This window comes from Ceratotherium simum, chromosome 9 (genome assembly GCF_057802395.1).
Source record: "Ceratotherium simum simum isolate JZ-2026a chromosome 9, ASM5780239v1, whole genome shotgun sequence".
NCBI classification, from domain to species: domain Eukaryota; kingdom Metazoa; phylum Chordata; class Mammalia; order Perissodactyla; family Rhinocerotidae; genus Ceratotherium; species Ceratotherium simum.
Genome location: NC_141908.1, coordinates 60,275,721 through 60,301,055, shown reverse-complemented (window position 1 = coordinate 60,301,055; position 25,335 = coordinate 60,275,721). Strand labels below are relative to the sequence as shown.

At 36.4% G+C, this 25,335-nt stretch overlaps 1 protein-coding gene across 3 annotated transcripts in view; it reads right to left on the bottom strand.

Moving 5' to 3' along the window:
• Window positions 1-3,268: 3,268 nt before the first annotated feature.
• The window catches only part of ITPRID2 (ITPR interacting domain containing 2), a 38,775-nt gene continuing 16,708 nt past the window's right edge, over window positions 3,269-25,335 (bottom strand). Inside the window, exons 9-18 of one of the 3 annotated variants that reach the window (XM_004426698.3) lie at window positions 24,374-24,446; window positions 20,585-20,673; window positions 17,969-19,177; window positions 15,581-15,658; window positions 15,374-15,501; window positions 14,948-15,098; window positions 13,792-13,857; window positions 12,154-12,618; window positions 5,010-5,127; window positions 3,269-4,431 (exon numbers count right to left, since the gene is read on the bottom strand). In XM_004426698.3, coding sequence (XP_004426755.1) covers window positions 5,023-5,127; window positions 12,154-12,618; window positions 13,792-13,857; window positions 14,948-15,098; window positions 15,374-15,501; window positions 15,581-15,658; window positions 17,969-19,177; window positions 20,585-20,673; window positions 24,374-24,446 — 2,364 coding nt within the window. In that variant the 3' untranslated portion in view covers window positions 3,269-4,431; window positions 5,010-5,022. The remainder of the gene's footprint in view (window positions 4,432-5,009; window positions 5,128-12,153; window positions 12,619-13,791; window positions 13,858-14,947; window positions 15,099-15,373; window positions 15,502-15,580; window positions 15,659-17,968; window positions 19,178-20,584; window positions 20,674-24,373; window positions 24,447-25,335) is intronic. The other 2 variants (XM_004426699.3, XM_087435460.1) reach the window with 2 other exon arrangements.

The window sequence follows — 25,335 nt, the reverse complement described above, 5'->3', positions numbered from 1 at the left end:
AAATCTATAAATTCATGTTTTCTCTTCCATATAATGCTGAATTTGCCAAACCTCATCTACCTGTTACCCTATTTCTACCCACACCACCACCACCATTACCACAAACCTTATCGAGCTGTGCCAAGCACTGTACTAAGTGCATTTACATTCATACTGACAACTCTATGAAAGAGGCACTCTTTTCACCGTCCCAGTTCTATGTAGCAGAGATTTGAACCCAGCTTGAGCCTTAACCACTAGACATATGTACATCCTGGTCAAGTCAGGGATTGCTTGAATCTCATCTAAACTAACCCTCTTATTTAAAACATTTTGTTACTCTTTCTAATGATCTAGTACCTTGTTTTCTGAGAAAGCGCCTGTAAAAATACAGAGTGATGTTTAACCACTTTTATTTACCAAAAACACTCCTTCTAACTAGTGATAAGCTTAATTACACTGGAAAAAATAGGTATTCTATTAAAATGTGCATTCGTGAACAAAAAGTAGCATTTACACTTCATTTCATGAAGCCAAATATATGACATTTAAAACTATTTTTAAAGGCATACACTTATAAAGTCTACTTTGTAAAGTATGTTACACTGGCAAGTTGCTCTCTTAGGAAAATTAAGATTTATGCACATTAGAATTAAGAACAGAAAATAATTTAGTATAAAACATTAACTCTAACTGCTTTAAAATATTCTTTTTGTGGTTGATGCTACATATCATTTGAATGTCAAAATTGAGTACACTTGTCATTCAGAACTATATTTATTGATTCCATAGAAGTGTCTTGATGACACCAAAGTTGAATCAAGGGACATTTTTGTAAATCAAAATCAACAGGGGCATCAAAACAAGAATGTAGGTTTTCTAAAACCACAAGAACATACAAATATTTACAAATGCATGCTTTCTTGGTAGTTGTGTGGTCCTCACTCAAGTAGTATATTTGAAGTAACTTCTCAAGGTTTCTTCAATTTTTTTCTCAGCCTACAGATAAATCAGTTATTTTATTTAAAACATTTTGTCACTTCAAGTATTTTTATTTCTAAAATAAAGCAACATTCTTTTCTCAGTCCCACTTCTAAGTCATTCTGAAGTCTGCTTTTCAAAATGTACTACCTCCCGTGTTCATTCCAACTCACATAACCTACAATAATTTAATATGCTTTTCTATTCATTTAAAGAACTCTTTGGATTTTTAAAAAATGGGCAAAAAAGGACAATCTAATTCCTAAATGTATTGCTTCTTTCAAAGGTCTAAACAATGTAGTTTATTACGTTTCCTTAGAACATGCTCTTATCCATTTTTTATGTATCCACTTTCCCAAGCTCAGAGCCTTATAAAGGCTGAGTATCCAGCAAACTTGTGTCAAGTGATTAACAGAGTGAGCAACTAAAGTAGTTAATCATTGTTCACAAAAGATTTAGTCTCCTTTGGGGTATCCAAAAAGACCCTCATGAGGAAATGAACCCTGATATTTGATATGAACATTTATCTTAAAGTACATTTCTAATTTATTGCTGAGCACACTGACATTCTGTATGTAAGCTATTACTCATTCAATGAGAAACAGTGCATCAGTTGTGAAAATGAGAAGAAAAAAAGGTAAAGGGCCTGAATTAATATTAATAGAAATGAAAAACCATATGAGAGGAGCTATTAATTAGATAATATCTTTACACACTGAGAATGCAGCTAGAATAAGTGCTAATTGAATGCTTTCAATATTCAAAAATGAGTCTAATCAGTCATACATAACTTACTACAGAAAACTTAGATCCTCAGCTTTAATTATAAGATAGAATGTTTTCTCTCCCCACTTCCTAGAACTGCTATCAATTCTTCCTTTCCAGGAGAGGAAAAAGAAAAGAAGACCTTGCGCTGCTTCAGCTCTGCTTTATTCCTCCCCTCGCACCACACTCCCATGTGGACGGGTGCGGAGCAGGCAGCGCACCATCTCTACAGGAATCCTGTCCCCCTACTTTTTCATTACATTATTTTACAAGCACATTACTGCATTCTTATTTTCCTCTAAAAAAGTTGAAATAGGTTATAAACCTAAAACTGCTCTAAAAATATAGTCTTAAAAAAAAATAGTTGAAGATGGCCAGCTGAGCAAATAGTCTCAACTGACGTAATGCATATTTTAAATGTTACTGAAATTCAACTCAATATTCTAAGAGGAACAATATGTACTTCACGTCTGAGAAGCTGTCAACGGTATATCATTCCCAGCAACTCCCAACTTCCAAATCACCAGTTCAAGATACTTTTTCTTCTATGCCTTCTTCATTCAGGCTCTTAGCACACTACGCACAAGCTATAGACAACTTGGGTTCTTAAAAATATTCCTTCATTATATGCACATAGAAATTCAAACTCAATTTACGCATTCTGGATAAACTTTGCTAACATTCTTACCCGAACTCCATCCTTTCCACTTCCTGTTCTTCAAGACTTTACTCAAACCACATCTCCTTGGTAAAGACTACTCTGACCACCCCAGGCTACACTCAAATTCATTTTATTCTTCTTCATATTTTTCATTTGGTACTTCTAAAGTGACCCATAAAGACAAAGATGCCTTGTTCTTCCATCTAGTTTGTAGACCCTCTCTCACTCATTTCTACAGAGCAGCTAGCATGGTGGCTTGAATAGAGTACCTTTCAAATCTTCAAGTACACAAAGGTTTAAAATAGGGAGAGGAAAGATGATGAAGTTCACTTAATTTCATTTATATACTATGTAAGTGATTTGCCCACTGGCTTGGCCTATTATTACAGTTTCTATATTTCTAATTTTGATGATCAAATTCTGGGTATCTTGTACTGTCAGAAATGAACTATAAGTCACTACAAACCTGAAGAGTTAAAATTACTGAGGCCTGTATTACCATTAACATGGGGTGTTTGGTTTATACGTATCATTACTATTATTAGAATCAACTAGTTAAATTGCTGAACAATTTGAGCAAAGAATAATACTTTACTGTCTGTTCTTTGTAGTCCAACAGTACATTGTACAGAAAATTTTTATTTGGTCTCAGATGGTAATCATTAGGACCACAGAACTAGATGAGACCAAGAGGTATCAGTATGAGTTCTTTCTCCAGGGTGGTCTAGTCTTAACTCTATTTTTGAAAGCATCATAAAAGCCTCTTCAGGAACAGAGAATATCAACCCATTAGGTTATATGCTCCAATTCCTTTGGACCTTATTTGTTACTCATCAAAATTCTTCATGTTGTAGCTCAAGAAAAGAAACTGCTAAAAACATGTTAGGCAAAATAAATACTTTATTGTTTTAATTTTTTTTTTTTAGAAATCAGCCTTTGTGTGATAATTCAAACACTTATAAACCTTTTAGATATTCTTTCAAAGAATACTGTTAACATCTTAACAGGTTTTGATTAAAATTTCACACGAAGAAAACAGGAGTTGAAAATTATGAATGCTAAAAGAGTAATTCCAATAACATTTGGCTGTTACTTTACACATTTATTTAACACATATAAAACCAAATAGGAAACCACCTCCCTTGTTTTTTTTTTTTTTTTTTCATAAAAACAGTTCTCACTGGTTAAAACTGAATTAAAACCATCTATCATGAGGAGAACAAATCTAAATTACTTCCATTTTGAAAAAACAACACCAGCTTATTCACTTCTATCCATTCAAGTCACAGGCCCCATTATTTTGGCAATAGTCTACTATTTAGTCTAAAAGAAGAAGAAATATCTCCTTATAACAAGGAAGTCCGGACAATGCAACAAGTACATAGTGTTTAACATAAGGCATGTTTCCAAAAGAAAAATACTACATAAGCTATAATAAAATTACATCTGTCTTGGATAAAGTAACAAGGCTTACAGTGTAAGAACATTAAGTAGTTGTAGGTAACCTCATATAATTCTATCCTACTGCTATTAGTAACCTCCTCAAAAATTAAGAGCAATTTTTACAACAGAACAATTTTTCTTCTCGGAAGTGACACTAATTAACAGCAGTGGAGGGAAAATCATTGGTTGCTTCAAGCTCTCAAAAAACGAATCAGTTATTGCACAGTAAATACCTCATAGAGGTCAGTGTTTTAAGAAGCTAGTCCGAAGAAATAGGTTATTTATAAGTTGGTTAAGTCTGGAAGTTTTCAAGTTTTAAAATTAATTCTACATAGGGAATCAATTGGAAAATATTGACATACAAATAAATATTAGGCTTTTCAAATGGCTACAGTTTTGATAGTTTAGAAAAGAAATAAAGTCAGCAAAGTGCCTAAGTTTTTATGTATGCTTTTTAGATACACATAGAAGAAATAAACATTGTACACTGTATACAGTAGCCCAGATCAGCAGCAAGTATCTTCTGAAGCACAAATAACACCTCCACCAGTGTATATCATTGATAACTCCAATATCACATAGCTAATAGGATCCGTGTCAACCTTAAAAAAGAAAGAGAAGTGAACATTAATCATCTTTCAAATATAATTATTAAAACCTTCCTTAAAAGGATGAGAATATTCTCTAAATATAGAATATTCTCTAAATATTCTCTAAATAAAAGATCCTCCTTTATAAATTATGACATGATTAGACATGGACCTATGGAATATGTTTGTTTAAAAGACAAAAAATTAAGAAAGATACTAAGAATTTGTGATTAATTCTCAAAATCTTGGTCTAAAAACGTACATCTGAAATATCACTACAACCAATGCTATCAAAATAAGACTCTGGTTTGAAGGTCCTGATTTCCCCAATTCCAGCATTTTTTTACTATAATGAAATTTCAGTAAAATGACCCAATATCGATAATCCCCTAGAGGTCAGCATTACAAGATCTGACTTGCTTACACTTCAAATGGGGTTAAATGAGGTTTTCACACTGTAGGATAACATATTACATTGATAAAAATCAAAATTTAGCTACAGAAACCAACCTGTGTACTAAGAAAACAAAGCATTAAAAATTAAGTACTAATTTACATTTAGCTAAAGAAAGAAATTCAGAAAAATTTACCTATAAATTCCATTTAATGATTATCTTGCTTAGAATTAGATGCTTTACTTGAAGATACTGCTGCCAAAAGTCCACTTACAATTTCCCGTCTGATTTCCCCAACAATAGACTCTTTAATCTAGAATGAAAAAAGAGAAAAATAAGAATTTAACAATATGATTGCAATCCATTTTTTCTGTTTTCAGAAAAACAGAATAGTATTTAATTTTAGAATAGTATTTAATTCTTGCATCAGCTAAACTATAGAGAAAACTACAACCTTCACGAAATATGGAGAGGCAGTGGGAAATGGTGTCCCTCTATTCTCACACCCAGATCAGACTCAGAAGTCTGGTCTAGCGTTAACTCAGATAACTTAATTGCAAAATATCACAATTCTTAAATTTAGAACATTAGAAAATGTTATTTTATAGATTAAAAAACTTCTATTAAGTAATTTCCTTCATGATACAAAATAACCTGGAAGAACTGATTAAATGTTAGGTTCACTTTTATTATGTTTTTTATTAACGTCTATCTTTGTATGATAATCAGGATACTCAAGTGTTCTCATTGTTAAGAAAACCAGTTCGTCGCAAAATAATATACAAGTATACTGCCTGTTTATACCAACTGAAAGCAAAGTATCTAAAGAGGTTATATATTGTTCTAATCTAATATGCAGGTTTTACATGGAAAGATCATTTAGTATAATTTATTTCAAGACATGAAAAACATCCTCTAAACAACCATAAACTCCAAAGAAATAAATTTTTCTTTAGTTGTATGGTATGTTTGTCACCTGTCTCAAAATTTTGCTTCAGATAAGGATATAAATCTCATTTTATTATTGGAAAAGGCAAACAGACCTAGGGGCAGTGACAATTCCATCAAGATCTTCTTCTCCAGATGCCCAAACACCACACATGCCCATACACACCCTTTTCTCTCTAATGATATAGCATCACCTCCAAAGAGCCGTTTGTGAAGGCTTTAAATGTGTATTTCCTGAAATAAACTGATAACACCTTCCCAAATTAGCACTCAAGACACTCTCAACCAGCTTTTAAAAATTCTACATTTCCACAGTTTCCTGTCAGCCTAATCTATTTCCTAAAATGTTCTTAAGTACATCCTGAACACATCTCAACTGAAGTCTTTCCAAAAATGGCTCTGTATTAATCTGTCATGCAAAAATGGTACAAAATACACAGATTTATATGTAAGTATTCATAGAAACAAACTCTCCTTAGCTACCAAGCGTCTGTATTGGAATATATTTAAATAAATATAAGCTTCTCATTTTACTTCCTACCAATATTTCTACACTTTAAACATCATTAAGTGTCTCAAGTCCACAGTACTTCAGATTCTTTTTTTTTTTTTTTTCCTGCTGAGGAAGAGTCACCCTGAGCTAACATCTGTTGCCAATCTTCCTCCTTTTTTCCTTTTTACGTGATCTGCAGCCACGGCATGGCCACTGATGGATGAGTGGTGTAGGTCCGCGCCCAGGAACCAAACCTGGGCCCCTGAAGTGGAGGGTGCCAAACTTAATCACTAGGTCACTGGGGCTGGCCCCAGATTCACTTTTTAAAGGAATATGTGTTGGATACAAATATTATGAAAACCAGAATCTCTTAGCCACAGTATACAAGTGCAAGGACAGTGTGTTGAATCAGAACCTCTGAAAAATCTGTATTTACAAAAGACCATGACGTGGTCCTTCCAGTTCTGCTGTCCAATGCAATATGGCAATTTTATTAAATTTCATCATCATTCATCATTCAAAAAACAAACTAGCCAAAAGTATTCTTTACAAACCAAAAAATGTGTGCCAACATCTCTGGGAGGTATAGACATTACTGGATTAAAACAGAAGAGTCTCTACCATCAAGAATGTTATAATCTAGATGGGCAGAAAATGAATATTGTTTTATAAACTATCAAAAAGAAAAAATAATTTTTTAATTCATTAATGACATAAGAACAGAATAAATTTTGAAAAATGAGAGACCAGTATGAGCTAGAAGAATAAAAATAAAAAATTCTCAGAGAATGGCAGACTTTAAAATAGTAGGTCATGGAAAAGGAAGGACAATTTCAGATGATTGTGAGGAAGGAAAACTGCAGCAGTAGGACCCTGGATGAGAGGGCAGCAAAAAGGAGCCTCGCTGACAAAAGAGTCCCTACCAGGGAGCAGAAGGGAATAGAATAGGAAGGGTGAGGTCAAATGGAAAGTGGTGTGCTGTGCGCTAGGTCTCCTCTGTCAATGTATCCTGGCATAAAGTAAGTGCTCAATACATGTCTGACTGAATGCATCAATGAGAGAGCCAGAGAGAGCGAGAGAGCACGAGAGTGAGAGACAGCCTCAGACACAAAAAGGAAGAGAAAGTAGAAAAATAAAGGACTAGAGACAGCACTGAAAACAACAAGATGCCTTTAATAATTTATTGAAGAAACAAAATGTATGGACAAATAAATTAGTTCTAAAGTCTCCCATGCCGCAGAGAGGTTCAAAGGATTAGGATTGAGAAAACTCTACTGGGATGATGGTCAAGTTGCCCTTATGGGCACAATTCCCAAAAAGTGGTACGAGCTGAAGACAGACTACAAGAGCAAGAAAGGAATGCTCACTGACAATATAAACTGACTAGAGTCTGCAGTGTGGGGCAACGCAGCCAGTTAATATGCATCTACTGAATGCCTACTTCCTGGCAGCCATTATACCAAGTGATCACTAAAAGAAGTTATAATAAGAACACAGGGAAGCTGTGTATTTACCAAAATACACGTTACGTTTAAAGCATATCAGACGAACTGTAAGAAAGATACTACCAGGCATGAACCAACCTTAGGAACTTCAATAAACAAAGAATTCTATAAACACAAAACAATGTATGTTTACTTTTTTTTTTTTCTGTGTAAGGAAGATCAGCCCTGTGCTAACATCTGCCAATCCTCCTCTTTTTTTGCTGAGGAAGACTGGCCCTGGGCTAACATCCGTGCCCATCTTCCTCCACTTTACATGGGATCCCACCACAGCATGGCTTACCAAGCAGTGCATTGGTGTGCGCCCAGGATCCGAACCGGCGAACCCCGGGCCGCAGCTGAGAGCGCGCACTCAACCGCTTGCGCCACCAGGCTGGCCCCCATATTTACTTTTTGATGTTTAATTCTGTTGAATTTGCTTTGTGGGCAAATGCTCATTCTATTAAGCAATCTTTTTACTTTTTTTGTTTTTTTAAGTAACTATAAACAGTTTCAGATCACTGATTACATACATCACAGACCACTTGGCAAATTCCACAAGTGCGCACTTTTTCCCTCCCTACAACTTATATAATCTGTGCAGAAAAGGAGTATGTTCAATCTGACAAAAGCTTAGTTACTGAATGAGTGTATTAAATATTTGTCTGAAAGGACTTCCTTTCAGTGTCCTACTTTAAAGCAGAATTCTACTGTATTGACATATTATAAATAATAAAAGCATTCTTTTTAAAAACCACATATGGTGAAAGGATGAAAACAAAGGCCTGACAGACATCATTGTTCTCATGCACCCATGAATGCAATAAGAATACTTCCCTGCAAGTGTCTGCCAGACACGTGCTGAATCCTCACCTGCAGAACTGCTCAACCCAAGCTTACACCTTGCCTTCCTGAATCGTGGCTTTGTTAACAGGGTCAGGGGCCCAGAATTTACTAGGAAGACAGACTCTAATTTAATTTTCTTGGTAGCTGATAACAATAAGCTTAAAAGATGGAGTTCAGTACCATTTGTATTTAGGTAAAATGATTACAGATTTGAAATGAATGGAATCAAGACTAATCTGAACTTTAAATATTTTGTAAACAAAGTTTAACAGTACACCGTTGTAACTGAAATAAGATTGATATTAGCACAAATTGTTTTTTTAAATTATAAATGGCATTGGACTAATTTATCTACCAATACATGCTTGAAAAGTGCTTCAAAACACTTTATTTTCTTAAGCACATCAATATTTCTCTTACGCCTTGTTTGATCTGTATATTTTGCTTGTTAAGTCCTCCTTTGTAGAGAGTAAAAGGATAAATCTTAAGCCTAACTTCCTCCAAACTATGCCAAATTCTGAATTAGGGAGTTTCTAATTAATAGGTTTAGTAACAAATTCTGAAAAATTCTTCAAACATTTGACCTGCATTTCAGTTTAAATGTCTTCAAATCATGAAATCTTTTCTATTTAACGAGAGGTTCTTATAAATGATTAAGTAATTCTCTAGGACCAGGGCAGTGTAACAGGACAACCGACTTCTCTATATGCTATGTTCTATCAGCCAAAGAATCAAGGCTCTGGTCTAGGAATGCTATCCCCCTAGGAAATGACTCACAGCACATATCAGGCCGTCCACTAACAACTTCAAAAATGAGCACTCAACTGTGCATTAAGGGAGTATTTGAAAATCAGTTGCATTTCTGTATGCTAATAACGAACTAACAGCAAGAGAGCTCAAAAAGATAATACCATTTACAATTGCATCAAAAAGGGAGTATTTGTGCCAAATAAGCATCATAAAGTTGAGTTTTCAAGGAAAACTTTTAAATCAAAGCAAACTAAAAGGAACAAAAATACCACAATGGTAGGGGGGAAAATGTACCTTAAAACTTACTTCCTCAGTTAACAAATATAGCATGGAGAAAAACAATTACTTAATTTTACTCAAAAATTGATCTTTGGTATGAAACATATAAATAAGAATGGATTATAATCAGTTACACCTAACTGAGCAAGGTGGATACACAGAGCTTACTAAACATTAGCCAGCCATAACCAACTCAATAAAAATAATTACATCAGTGGAACAAATGAATTTATAGAATTAAGATCTAAACTTTAAGTTGGTAATTTACATCATGAAAAGAAATTACATACATGCAGTCTCTTCTGCTATAATGCTTGTTTTGAAAACGTGAATTTGTATCAACATGACAAATATTAGGAAACAATTTGAATACAATGTAAATTTCACATTTGCTTTGTGCAATTTCATACACAAGTAACACTAGGTGAAGGCAGATCACTGCATTCACCTGAACCCAGGAACACAGCACACAAAATGCACACACATTAAACATCTACCAGCTATCTCAGTACACCGTGTGTTAGGAGCCACACCTATCCACAGCTAGTACTAAACCTTCTGTTGGATTTCACATCACCCTCCTCCACCACTTCACAGTAACTCACAAGCTGCAACCCTTCCAAAGCCCAAATCCACAAGCAAATTTCAGGACTTTTCAAGGTAAAGTATCATATTTATTGCAGTATTTATGTATTTCTTAACCATTTAACATGCATAAAACTACTACTGTTTTTATTACGTTGCTATCTTTTTTTTTTTAACACCTCACTGACAAAGTTTTGAGTGTTATGCTTCTAATCCTATTCTCCCCATAAGTTCTGTGGTTTTTATTGCACGAATTTGCATAGTACAACAATTTTTAGGAATGCATATATCACACTACAGCAAAACTGACTGTATTTATTTTTAATGTACTTCTCAAGCTACTGTCATGTGGCTATAAATGATGGCACCAAATACACAAGAACTAATCTCTGGACTCAGAGGATCAATGGCCCATTTGAGGGAATATTCCTGTCTGCTGCCACCATTCTTGACCTATAACCACTAGAAATATATTTTACGTTACTCGCAAATTAATTCTAAAAATACATTAGGTTCACATTGCTGAATTTATTGGAAATACACAGATTAAAAATAGGGAGCCACTGACCCTAATTTCTCTGGCTCATTTTGACCTTTTCTGTTTCTAAATTCTCAGTTCTTGAATATATAATACTAAATGCTTTTCTGTGTAATTGTCCAATTGTCTCCTGAGTTATCCTGTTTACCTTCCTATTAGCCTCTAAGCTTAAGGATTTCATGTCTTATACGTATTTTTCTTTTATCCTTTACAGAGCAGATACTCATTAAGATGCTTATAAAGTGACTTTTTTTTTTAATGTGTATATTCCTCTTTTTAACTAATGGAAAGAATAAAAGATCCTTTCCCATCATGGGTTTTAGTATCTCAGTTGGAAAGAACTATGGATAATTATGGTTCTTCCTTAGACTTACTCTTAAGACGAGGGAACAGAATGGAAAAAAACATACTGTTTATCATGTGTAATTTTTATCCCATACACTCTACTTTTTTTGCACCCAAAGACAGTTGATTTGAGAAGGAAAAAAATTAAAAGGCCATCATAAAAATGTATCTAGAGGTCTGCTTTATTTATTTATTTTTTGCTGAGGAAGATTCACCCTGAGCTAACATCTGTTGCCTATGCTCCTCTGTTTTGTATGTGAGCCACAGCCACAGCATGGCCACTGATGAGTGGTACAGGTCTGAGCCTGGGAACGGAACCTGGGCCACCACAGCAGATTGTGCCGAACTTAACCACTGGGCCGGCGGCGCTGGCCCTAGAGGTTTCCCTTTTTAAATGATATATATGCTATTCCTTCTTATTACCTGATCCTAGCGCCAAAAACAGCTATTTTACTAATTTTCTCAATTAACTTTGGACTTTTGACTACTAATCTTAATTTTTTGCGGTCCTTTTGGTAACCGAGAACTATGGTTAAATGCTTCAGGTTTGCACACTGCTATCATTCTGGGTAAACCTTCTTTACATTCTATATTTCTATATTTGAACAACTCACATAATTTCCACACTTCTTTACCCACTAAGCCAAACAGATCAAATTCTTTATACTTATTGAAATCACACCACCATTTTCTCACATCATTTGACATTATAAAAAGACAGCTTTTAATCCTGGAAGACATCTAAACTGTAATCCCTCATCTTACAAATGCAGAAACATAAGTCTAAAGAGTCTGTCACATGTTTATCTATTTCAAACCCTACAAACACCTTCTTCACCAGAGTAAATACATAGAATTGAAATCATTTTGCACTGGAGTATGAAATTTGAAATGCCATTACAAACATATCTTAATAGACATGAGCTGGATCAATGGGAAAGTTAATTTAAACACACTCTGAAAATTACTGAATACAGTGAATGAAAGGAATATCTTATAAATAATTAATGTTCAAATAAAACCTCCTCCAATACATATTGCTAAATAAATTAATTAAGCATAGATTTTACTCACCTCCCGTATAACTTGCTGCAACTCATCTTCCTCCACATTTTTACGTGTTTCCTCAGCAGCTGGCATTAATGGGATTTTTCCATGCCCTTCTTCCACTTCAGATTTAAACCCTATAGCCTCTGAGGCTTCTTCAGCTGCTCTAACTTCCTCAGAACTTTCCACATCTGGAGGCATCTGCACAGAGCCTTTTCTAGAAGGAGCAGTTGGTGTTAGGGCCACCGACGCTCGGAATACTTTCTTTCTTGGTACCGGATGGGTCTTGGGTTTGCCCACTGAGTCACTAGAAGGTACTCCAGTTCTTCTATTAGCATGAGAGGGACCAGAACATACAGAAGATGACTCTGATGTTGCTTGGGAGAAAACAGACTCCGAGCTTTCTCCAGGAGGGATTTCAAATCCCATTTCTCCAAGTCCCAGGCCCAATTCAGACTTCAGATATGACTGTTCTCGCATCAGTTCAGTGACCTGGAGATCAGAAAAATTGTAATTCTTCTCTCTTGAAATTAAGATTGGTAGTTAAAAGAAGATTAAAATCCTAGCTGTGATTCCTGCCAAAAATCACTTAACTTGTAAAGACATGATTCCAATTAATTCATTTAGTAACTACTCAATTTCATTTGCAAAAACAGCATGAAAAATTTAAATTCATAGTGAGATCAAGCCATGAAATGTGTAACCAGAATACACAGTTAGATGAAATTTTACTTGTTACCACATGGGTATCTAAATTACTTGTAAGGAAGAATAACTATTGAAAATCAAAATAACTGGGCCGGCCCCGTGGCTTAGCGGTTAAGTGCGCGCGCTCCGCTGCTGGCGGCCTGGGTTTGGATCCCGGGCGAGCACCGACGCACCGCTTCTCCTGCCACGCTGAGGCCGCGTCCCACATACAGCAACTAGAAGGATATGCAACTATGACGTACAACAATCTACTGGGGCTTTGGGGGGAAAAAAATAAATAAATAAAATCTTAAAAAAAAAAAAAAAAGAAAATCAAAATAACTACTCATAATGCTTTTGCCACCAAATGAACCAAATTTGTTTACAATATTTAAAAAATCAGAATTTTCTGGGCCGGCCCCGTGGCTTATCGGTTAGGTGCACGCGCTCCGCTGCTGGCGGCCCGGGGTTCGGATCCCAGGCGTGCACCGATGCGCCGCTTCTCCGGCCATGCTGAGGCTGCGTCCCACATACAGCAACTAGAAGGATGTGCAGCTATGACATACAACTATCTACTGGTGCTTTGGGGGAAAAAAAAAAAAGGAGGAGGATTGGCAATAGATATTAGCTCAGAGCCAGTCTTCCTCAGCAAAAAGAGGAGGATTAGCATGGATGTTAGCTCAGGGCTGATCTTTCTCACAAAAAAAAAAAAAAAAAAAAAAAAAAATCAGACTTTTGTTCAAAAAGTAGTCATCTTACAGATCCAACTACTTAAAGGACCTGGATTTCCCCTGGAGTATAAACTAAATACTCTTTATGATGTATTATCTCCTTTAGGCCACAAAGATAAACCACTATTGCAATTAACTGGTTTTCTAGTGGCCTAAAAAACGCATTTCATGTACACTAGGAAAGCTGTGTATTTATGAAATGTTCTGTCATTCCCTTCCCCAAGGATACAAAAGGAGAGAGGCTTACTGGTTCCAGTACATTCAATGGAGAAGGGCATGACAAGTTATCAGCACTTCTACTGCCACACATTCCCTGAAAAAGTAAGAACAAAAGATGTGTGTGTGTGTGTGTGTGTATGTGTATTTTTTCAAATTGCAAGAGTTTTATAATAAAATGAAGTGGCTAATTATTGCCCTGAAACATTCCTTTATGTCATAAAGGTCACCCTCCACTGTCGTGGGATCCTATAAAATATGTTATTGTGACTGAAGGTGCATAGAAGATGTTCTGATTCTCTGCTGTCACCAACACACATCTCTCAGAATAACGGATCAAAAACTTTTATGGAAAAATATTCATCAGTGATATAGGACATTCTCATTCTACGCTATATACATATGTGTATCTACACATACACATTCTTATTCTACTGATTCTACTCCATGTGTGTGCATATGTTCACGTGTGTGTGTTCTTCTATTTATTTTTAACAAAATCAAATATATTGTTCAAGTGACAGAGAAAAGTTCACGATGTCAACATTTCAAAGCAGTATATAAAACTGCAAAGATATTGGCAAAAATAATACAACTGCTGAAGCTCAAATTTCATGGAAGGGAATATCAGAAGTATGAAAACTGGTACAAAATAAAGATAAATAGTGTCTCCTTATATTCTCTTAGTTGTAAACATGTTTTCTCCCCTTACAAAGATCTCATGTGATTCCCTGAAAAACATAAAGGGAAAAGAATTCAAAATAAAGAAAAAGTTTAAAAGAAATAGTGCTTTATTCAAAGGCAAGAAAGGGAAAAAAAAGACTGGGTGAAATATATATCTGTGTTCTTTGCAGTTACATGCAGTGATTAAAATCTAAATTAGTCATATGTTAACCCACTGTCATTTTTCCTTTAAAACCCCCAAACTTTTGTATTGCTCCTTCCTTTCTACTATGAAAAATTATGATTAAAATTTTTCAATGTATTTCTAAATATACTAAATATTTAAGAAAATAATCACAACTTGCACATTCAACTGATTTGTAGGAAAGGCTCCTTAAACATTTTGCATGCCTCTAATGCTATTAAAATTAAGTGTTTTTAAATTAAGGAATTTGTCCTAAACGATGTGGAACACTAGAAATAAATCCTTAGCGAAAAGTACGCCAAGCCCCAAGCCGCCATACCACAAGTGCTGAGGAACGGAAGGGAGAAGGCACGTGCTGCGCGCGAAGCTGATCCTCCAGGCCCAGCAGGCGCTCCTCCAGCTGCAGCTCCAGCTCCTGAAGTTCCATTCGGACCGAATTTCTCAAACTCTGGAGCTGATCAACTTCATACCTATCAGCATGGTGACAGGCACAAAGTTTGAAAGAAGCAGTTTGGAGATTCATATTAACAGCTCTCTCACCAGCGATCAGAAGGTACTGAAATTCCAAGTTCTATAAATTAGCACACAACTGCAATAGGTGTAATCACTACGACAGTTGGTCTTTCTTCCTCTACCCTCTCTCACAAATACCCCAAACACTAAAAAACAGACCACAAAAAAAGGTCGACAATGCTTTCTAGAAGGAAAAATATTTGAGTTACACTAAGACAAAATCAACTTTTACCTTTCCTCCTCAGTCATGTGATGATAAAACATGGTTTGCTGACGCAGCATTGCCAATTCTAAATCCATCATTTGTGTTCTGAACAAATTCAGGCTCCGCCTCATTACCTGGAGCTCCTGAAAAGTATTCTAAGATACAATATAACAAAATTAAACTTCTAAATCATACAAACTATCTTGCAACACAGAGATGTGAGAAGGAACTTACTTCATAAAGAGGTAGAACAGGTGACTTCTGAGTGCTACACGGAGCAGCAGCAAGATCAGGTCCTCGCGTCACAGGGCACTTCAAAGAAGGGAGAGTACAGTCACAAACCAATGCTCAAGTGGCTACTTCTAAATTATCTAAGGTGCTAAAAAGGTGGAATCTGGAGCCTAGGTATTTTTCTCTTTGAGATACACATAAACAAACAAACAAAAACACTTTATATTGTAATCAGGAACCAAATAAATCAGTCCCCAATGCTATCTATTACTCCTGTCTGTTTCAGGTATAGGAATGAGGAAGAGGCAAAAGAACAGGTATAGTTCAAATTTATGTTTTACGGGACTTCCCTCTTGCCTTGAGGAAGTAGAAAAACAAAAATAAAACTGAAAAACGTAGAAGCAATAGCAGATGTCATTCTGAGATTACAGACACCATTGACTCGGCTGGAAAGAGTAGCAAGCAACCATCACACTCATCCATAGACATCTGAGCATCTACTACATGTCACTACTTTAGGCAGTGAATTAAAAAAGATAAAAGGCGTTCCCATCCTTCAAGTGTTCTCACAATGTAAGAAAGAAGAGAAAAGAGAAGTTAAAAAAAAAACTATTTTAGGGGCTGGCCCAGTGGCATAGTGGTTAAGTTCACGCCCTCTGCTTCAGTGGCCTGAGGTTTGCAGGTTCGGATCCTGGGTACCGACCTACACACCGCGTATCAAGCCATGCTGAGACGGTGTCCCATATATAAAGTAAAGGAAGATGGGCACGGATGTTAGCCCAGGGCCAATCTTCCTCAGCAAAAAGAAGAGGACTGGCAACAGATATTAACTCAGGGCTAATCTTCCTCACAAAAAAACCGAATTATTTTAATATTGGGGTGGGTGGGGAGTGCTATGATGGAAACAAACAAAAATCCAGATTAGATGAGTGAGCCTTCCCAACAGTGGTGACACCTGAGCTGAGCCTTAACAGTAAATAGGGCTCAGTCAGGCAAAAAAAGGCAAAAGTGAGGCATTCCAGGTAAGAAAAAGCGGCATGTGTAAAAACAGATACCTAGGAACACACAAGGATTTAGAGGCCAGCATGCAGTTCAACACGGCTGGAGCACACACAAGGAATGAGACAGGAGAGACAGGCAGAGGCCAGGTCATGAAGAGCATCTGTCTATTGAGTGGGGTGGGGTGAGGGTGGGAAAATTAAGTAGTTGAGTTACTGATGGGACATCCAAGAGGAGAAGACCACATCTAGAGCAGAAGAACAAGCTGGTCTAGAGAGAGAGGTGCACCATGAGGGTGCAGTGGACAGGGCCCCAGCTTTACATAATTACAGCTGAAAGGGTAAATATCTCACTCATGGGGAGAACTCCATTTTGTAAGGGGAAAGAAGAAACACCCATATTCTGGTTAGACTGACAATCATTAGGAGACAATTGTCATGAGGATAAAATCTATATATAAAGAAGGTATATTTTACTACATAACTTGAAAAGTTACAACTTTCATTTTTACTTTCCAAGTGGCTTGCTGTCTACTATGTGATCATCATAAGAGATCCAGTGTACACATTCCAGGCCTCCTGACTCCCAGCTGAACACTGATCATTACATTACACTGTCATTTTCTTCATTTCCTCAATTGTCTAAATATAAGTAGTTCAGAGAAAGATTTAGAAAGGAAATGTAAAATGTCAAAGGCAAACCTAAAGACAATTTACTTATTTTCAAAGCTTTTTTTGGACATTATTTCCAGCCCACTAACAAATCTAAGAGCAATGACTTGAAAAGTGACAAGACACACAGACCATTTTTATGCAAATTCACACTGTACCTGATGTTTTCCTCTGGAGTAGTTCCAGTCCTTGAACCCACAGTGGAGGCAGACTAATTCTGGGCCAGGAGACCAGCATCAGGAGTCAGTAGATGAAGGGGAAAGCTTAGTCAGAGAGCTACGAGCGGAACCAGGAAACATACGGCGACACAGAGCCAAGGGAGGAAAACTTAGAAAGGAAGAGGTGGTGAACACTGTCATGTGGCAGAGAGAGGGAGAGAAAACTTGAGACTGAAGATTTTTTAATAACAGGGACAACTTGACTAAGACAAAGATGATGAAGGAGAGGCTAAAGAAGGGAGGATACCTCATGAGTAAAATCTCTTCTCTAGAAGGAAGGGAGATGACGAGCAGAGAAATGAACCTTGTTCAGGATTAGTTACAGCTCTTCCCTTGAGACAGAGGGACGAGTACAGGAGGAGGGCAGGTATAGATAAGTTTAGGCATGTAAGAAATGAAGCAGAGGTGCCTCACGCCTGATGGGTCTCAGTTTCTCAGTGAATGAAAAGGCGTGCAGATCAGTAAGAGAAAAAAAGTTAAGAAAGATCTACTTTTTCTCATACCTGTGAAAGATTCTGCAGTGAGCTTCTAATATCATGCAACACTCTTCGCAACTGCATTTCGATGGCGGAAGGAGGGTTCACAGAGCAGGCTCGGTAAGGGTAGGTAGCATGTCTATGTGAGTAGGGATACCAGAAAGGGGAAGTGAAGGCACTACAGGTGGTGCCCGAGATGTTGGGAACACTGTGGGTGCTCAGAGTTCTCATGTGCTCACACAGGGGCTTCTCCTGCCACTCAGAGTGGACAGTGTGGAGGGAGCAGGTGGACTGGGATATAGGTGCTGGAGCATACAGAGAGCAGGTGGGAGTCCTTCGATGATGGCACTCCTCCAACCGGTTCGCCTCGCTCTGAAAGGCTTCTTTCTTCACAGATGACGGAGAGATGAAAATAGTGGATTTAACTAAAGACTGGCCATCATGCTCAATCACCTCTTCTTCTAACTTCTGTTGCTCTTCAGGTGTGTACTTATAGGTGAAGGAAGGTGGACTGCATCTGGTCTCCTTTCCTGGGGACAAGCGAACATTGACAGAGGACACAACCTTTACTGGGCTCAATAAGGTTGTTGGTAAAGACTGAGACCTTCTTAGAGGATAGCCGGCTTTGGCAAATAAGTACCTCTGTTTTAACAGATCTTTTGATTTTATCAAGCTACGCCCTGCTCTTTGATTAGACAAACTGCAAACCTTCATTTGAGCTCTTTGCAAAGCTGTAGTAACTCTGTCCACAGAAGAGGGAGGCTCAGTTGTATTTTCAGAGCCCTTCTCACTGCACTTAGCTTCAACAGAAGCCGATGATTTGAGAATATGGTGCGTGGTATACTGGGGAAATTCACAGTCACTGCTGTTATCCACATCACTTTCAGCACTTGCTTCCCTCAGCAGTTCCAATGGCTGTGCTGGAGACAAATCCTCTTTCATTTCGGTAATTTCAGTAACGGGATCCCCTGCACTACACGTGGACTGTTTATTTCCTGTATTTTCAACAGTCTCACACTGGGGGAAATCCTGGCTATCTGACCTTCTTTTGTCAGCAACTGTTGTTGCCTTCTTGCTTCCCTTCTGAAAAGGGATCAGAGACTCCTCCTCTGATTCATTAAAATAAGGCTGGTCTTGTGCTGCCGGTGTGACAAGCTCTTCACCAAATGACGTGACTGTTGTCTCACTGTCACAACTATCAGCACTACTCCCCATGGCTTGCAAGGACTCCTGAACCTGTGAAAGGAAAACAGGAGGAAGGATGCAGAATTCAAATAAGAAGGATCACTAACGAAATACCAAACTGATGTGATGCTTCCATACTTTTAGGGACTCCCACCTCAGATGTGGCCCCGGTGCTGTTCAAAACTGCTTTTACTGCTCCTGATCAGCAACCCTTCCACTTTCTCACAAAGATTATTCTAGACCTTTATTATTTTACTTATTGTCCTTTTCAACATTCATCTCCTTTTCTTCCAATACATGACACTGACTCAGAGAAAATGGACAAAAATCGCTTAACTTTCTTCCCCAACACATACAAACTTCCCCATACCTCTCCGCCATCATTCCCTCCTCTGCATTCTGAAAGGAAACTGTGTCTCTTGTTTCAAAGCTAATCCTTCCAACCTGTAGCTCTGATCACACCCTCTCCAGGACTTGGGTATTTCTCCAGTTTCATCCCAGATTTTTCTGCATCAAATTCTCCTTCTCTTACAGTGTCCCCCCAGCCAAAAAACTTCCCTAAGTCATTACCGCATGAAAAAGACAAAAAGACCTATCACCCCCTTCAGCTATCATCCTTATTTAAAAAGTCAACATTCATATCTTCTCTTCCTTATTGTCGATTTACTCTCCAATCACGCTTTTGTCTCATTTACTCCATCAGAACTATTTATTCAACTATTCAATTTCCAAATAACCAAATCCTGATCTTTCACTCTGATGGCCATAGTTTTCCTTTTAAAAGTTTCTCGTCCATCTCCCAATTTTTCTGCCCACTGGGTTATTCTTTCTGAGTCTCCTTAGACATTTCTCTTGTCTGTCTATCCCTTAAATGCTATGTTTCTAAAGGCTCTTTTTCGGATTCTCACTTTCTCTTATTCCAATTTTCTCTAAAACTTGCTTATAGAGTTTTAAACACTTTTCATGTACATTCTGTGTACTGCACATGTAGACTATAAGCTCCTTGAGGATAAAGACGTGCCTATCTTCTGGGTTATCTAGTATACACTAGCTCAAAAGTAATACAATACTCAGCAAGCTATGGATCCATACTTAATGTCAGTTATTAAATAAACAATTATTGTAAAATACTGAAACACAATGATAAAAAGTAAGGAAAATAACAGACAGAATAGATTAACAATTAAAATGACCTCTCTTATACTGGTAGTCCAAAAATAAGGGAGAAGCTTTTTTTTGTTGTTTTTAAATATTCAGTCCAAGAGAGATGAAGAATGAGAAAAACCTAAAATTCATAGTCAAATTCTTAGATAACATCCGCATCCCAGGAAAGTTTTATTCTTACAGTCATTTGAAAAATAAAGATTATACAGATTCAGTCTTGAAATGTACAGCTACTAAAAAATCACCTAAACTGAAGAAGTTAATCATAGTGCCTACTACAGTAGAAAATTTTACCTGAAGATGATTAACGGAGAGGGGCTCTGTCGAATCTTCAGCAAAACCACTGCTATCAGAATGCTGACTTGCGGTACGTAACAGATGATCTACCAAAAGAAATGTCATTAAACAAAACTGCTAAACATGACGTCAATGAGAACAATATTATTACAGATATATGATTCCCAACAAATATATGATACACACATTCATTGTTTCTTAGAAAAGTATGCATCACTTACACAAAACTGTGGCTTCAAAGCACAGGAGGTAACTTGAATTCAAACAAAAACTGAATCAGATCTATCACAAATTCTCAGTGTTCAGTTGCTAATTAAGCTCTAATTATAATGTATTTTGGTAAATCCAATTAATGTTCTATTCTTGGAGGACAACTGGTTGAAAAAAACAACGCCTCTAATAAAAATAAGAGTCCCAAAGCAAACCATTTCCATTATGTAAATATATCAAGATATTTAGAAGGTGAAATTAGAAGTTTAAATGTAGTGTGTAAAAACTTCTATTATCTTCCTAATAAGAAAATAAGAATACAATTAAGGCCAATAAATTAAATAATTTGTATGCAAGGGTATACTTAAATGCCTCTGATGTTTCAAATGATGCAAATATTTGTAAGGTATGAAACAATTATTTCATAACAGTTGCATGAAACTCAGTCAACCAGTACATAATATTGCTAATCTTTTAACAATCTTGTTCATTTTTCACTTCAAAATTCTAATTCCTGGTTAGTATAACCTAAAAAAAATTTTTTTAAGTAACTGAAATGGCCAAGTAAGCACAGCAAGTAAGATCACATGCCCTTCCACACCACAAGTACCACAGGGGGAGAGACTGTGCAACCATTACAGTTACTAAGGGAGATGCTTCATAAGACAGTCAAGTTCTGCAGAACTTCAAAAGCAACAGGCTAAATAAAGTGTTTACCAAACCCACATTCATTTAAGATTTGAATGACAGAAAGAAATAACTTAATAATATGTTTGAATAAAATCCAAAATCAATTAAAGTCTGTCTGACTTTGAAAACTATTACATCATAGCCTCAGGTTCAACCAGCAACATGGAATGGAATAACTTTTTCCCCACTGAAAATTTAGAATATTTCGGTAATATGGTTTTAAAATTAACAAAACTCCATAACGAAAAGTAAGGAATTGAATCCATATCCTTGAAAAGTCTAGGTAAATTAGAATAACTGTGAAACTGAATTGGAATAAGCTGTTACCATATGTACTAATTATGTATTACACTGACTGAGAAAATGATTAGCATTCTATGTCATAGTAGCTACCACCGTAATTATGTTTGCATGTCTTTTTTTTAAAAACACTAGACTGTGAGCATTCTGAAGGCAGAAACCTTATTTATTCTTTGTATCCCAAGTACCTAGAGCAAGCTAACAATAAAAAATGTTTGCTGAATGAGTCAATGATGGTGATTTTCTCCTTAAAGCAACAAAAGAATTAAGCAGTCACTTAAAGGATTTGGAAGTGAAACTGCCTATCTGGTCAGGCAAAGGGCAGTGGCCAGAGAGCCAGGGAAGCCCTGACTAGCTCTGTTCAGGTTCTCTCTGCTAAGATCTGTTCTATCTGCAGCAGAGCAGTTTGTGCAAGTTCACCTCTCCGTGGTCAGTCCTGAGTTCATGCAGGTTAGGTCAGAGTGTAGACAGGCTTCAGAACAGGTGTCAGGCAGTGGAAAGAGCAAGGAGGCCTGGATGCAAGTTCCTGCTTTATTGCTGTAAGGAGTAATTTCTCTCCTCAGCAAATCAGGATTATAAGTCTCCTATCTATCTCACAGGGCTACTTCAGGAGCTAAGTAGAATATAGGTGAAACTATCCTGTAAACTATAAATCACAATCCAGGTTCTTTAGTCAGACATTTCAATTTCACAAAAAACACAGTTTGCCAAAGAAAAAGGTGGAACTAAAAAGAAACAGACCTCTGTCCTAACTGAAGAGATAAGACATTATTTCTGATGAAAAACTAGAAAGTTAGAGCAAACGTTGAAGTGAGGACAAAACAAAATCTGGAAATTTTATTTATCCAGTATCATAAAGAAACAAAACAAGACACCGGTATCCTCTGCTAGACTAAAGGAAATATTGTATGCCTTCTGTAATAAGGAAAATGCTGGGCTGCACTCAACATTATCTACTGAATGTTAGCTTGTGACAGGAGTGGAGTCACTAAACCTCTCTGGGCTTCAGGTTTTAAATCTCAGGACTGGATTTGAGATTAAGATCACTGCAACTTCAAAAGTCCTATTACTAAAGTGTAAAATATTTTTATACATGCATCATATGCATTTTTACTAAACTTGTGAAGTAAATATATTACCAGTGATTCTAATTCTGCAATTATGATTAATCTAAGATACTTGCATATCACATTACCAAAATTTGATAGGCTACCTTCAAAAATGACTAAAACACTATATTGTTCTCTCTCCCTCTCCTGCACACACAAAACCATTTTACTGTTAATTTATAAAAATACGATTCATAAAAATATTAAGATTTTTACTTACGCCACCAAAAATAAGACATCCTATATCAATAAGAGGAAGAAACTCAGAAGTGAATATAAACCACATTCCATCTTTCCCACCACAGGAACCTTACTCTTGAAAGATCTTCAAGTAATTATACTGTTTTTATATGCTTTTGACACAGGGCAAGCTGCTTTTCCAATATATCCCTTGTCTACCTATCTAAAGCAAAGATTCCTTGATGGCTGTGAACACTGCCTTACAGCTCAGAAACATACACATATATTTACGAACTTACAAGGGAAAGAAAATTAAGTAGTAAAGTTCTTTTTGTGTCTTATCAGAACTGTAGTGACCTAGTGAGAGTGAAACTCTTGTTTCTTAGTACCATATTGCAATAAAAGAAAAACTATATGCAAACTGTCTCTTATGAAGTCATTTCAGAGATCAGAAGAGAACACACATGTAATCTGCTATTCTAGGAACATACATATGAATCTTTGCTTAAAAAAAAACCAGGGTGGTTCAGCATGGGTAAACTTTTAAAAATAAAACTTTTTTAAAACAGTCCTACTTTCACGTGTAAAGTTTTAAAAATAAAACTTTTTTAAAACAGTCCTACCTTCAGTGGTCATTTTAACTTCTTTACTTCCTCTCTCCTCTTCTCTAAATCTCAAAAGCTTTGTGACTTGAAACATCAGACATGTTTTTCTTGTTGCAAGTTAAAAGTGAAAGGAATGGATTCCAAGGTTCTTTGGTCAATAATTAATAATTCAAGAGGAGAACGATATCCACAGTCACTCACCTTTGATCCACATTTTGAATTTAACTTAACTAGCTTTAACTATTGCTGAGAGATTGGCATTTTTTGTCAGAGGCATATTCACGTATTATACCTAGGCGCCACATTTAAATAATGAAAACCCAGAGGTGGGTAATACAAGTGTATATTTCAATCATAACCACGTAAAAAGTAGCCCTGATCTGTTGCACTTTCTATCACTTCCAATATAGCCCTTATGCAAAACTTAAAAATATTTAAAGTACATGGAATTGTGTAAGGAGGTCATAACAGGATAAGCAAAAACTACAACGATTTTATGAGCACAAGTCTTCAAGAAGATACAAAAAAATTCTATAACAAACCATAATGAAGCATGCATACCAGTGTTTAACTTAGTCTTCTTTTTACACTTATAGGTACTACAAACACTGGCAGATTAAAACCCCTTTTCCAAATCAACTGACGACATTTTGGTAATGTGCTCCGGAACTAGTGGATATGGGTCTACTTACCTCTCTTTGACTTGGTGAGACCTAGCTGGTAAGTGGCTGGAACATGAGGAGCTTCTCCCTCCGTACTTTGAACCTAAAGAATAGTTTTAAGTAGTTAAAACTTAAAGAATCTATGGCAAAGAAGAATAGCTCTTGACAATCATTTATGAAACAAATCAACCTAACAAAAAAGGTACCAAAGCTTTATATATTTAAAAAATGCAAGACATCTTATCTCAAAATTGTTAAGAATGTCCCACATCTTAATCTTATGATCTATTTTCCAGTTAACAAAAGGACTGCAAGTTTGTAGCTAGCAAAGAAAAATGATTACTTGTATAAACTACTTCATTAAAAAAAGTCGCCATCAAATGAAAAATAGATCCATAAGAAAAAGTTCTCGAACTGTTGAACTTCCATGTGTGAGGTCAACCCCAGGAGAAACGCTGGTATACTATGCATCGCAGCAGGGTGACGCACAGTTGAGACAATTACAAGTCCTGCATCTCTGAAAAATGGTACATCGTGCTCCCAATGCAAAATTTTATAAAATCCCACAAATTTTCAGGTATCAAAAGCCACTCATGTGAGACTGCTTTGTCCTGACATAAACGTTCTTTTAAGATATAACTTGGGAGTTGTAAGTGAAAAAGCAGGTTTCATTACAGAACTAAAATGTTGAAAATCTTAAAACATAAATCCTCCCTGAAAACTATGTTCAAAGAAGGTATCAAACCCACAAAAGTTATCTTTTTATGCTGTCTTTTTTTTCCCTACATGCACACCTATATAATTTAGGAATTTTCAGTTTCCTTATTTACCACACACACCTCCCCCCAAATACTCTATCTATTCTAACATAACTAAGTCTATACTAAGATTAAACATTGGGTAATACTAATTCCCAACACTTTACCCTGTAATGATTAGTACTTAAAATAATAAATAACATCCTAGTAAAGTGGGCAAACTAGTCAAACCTA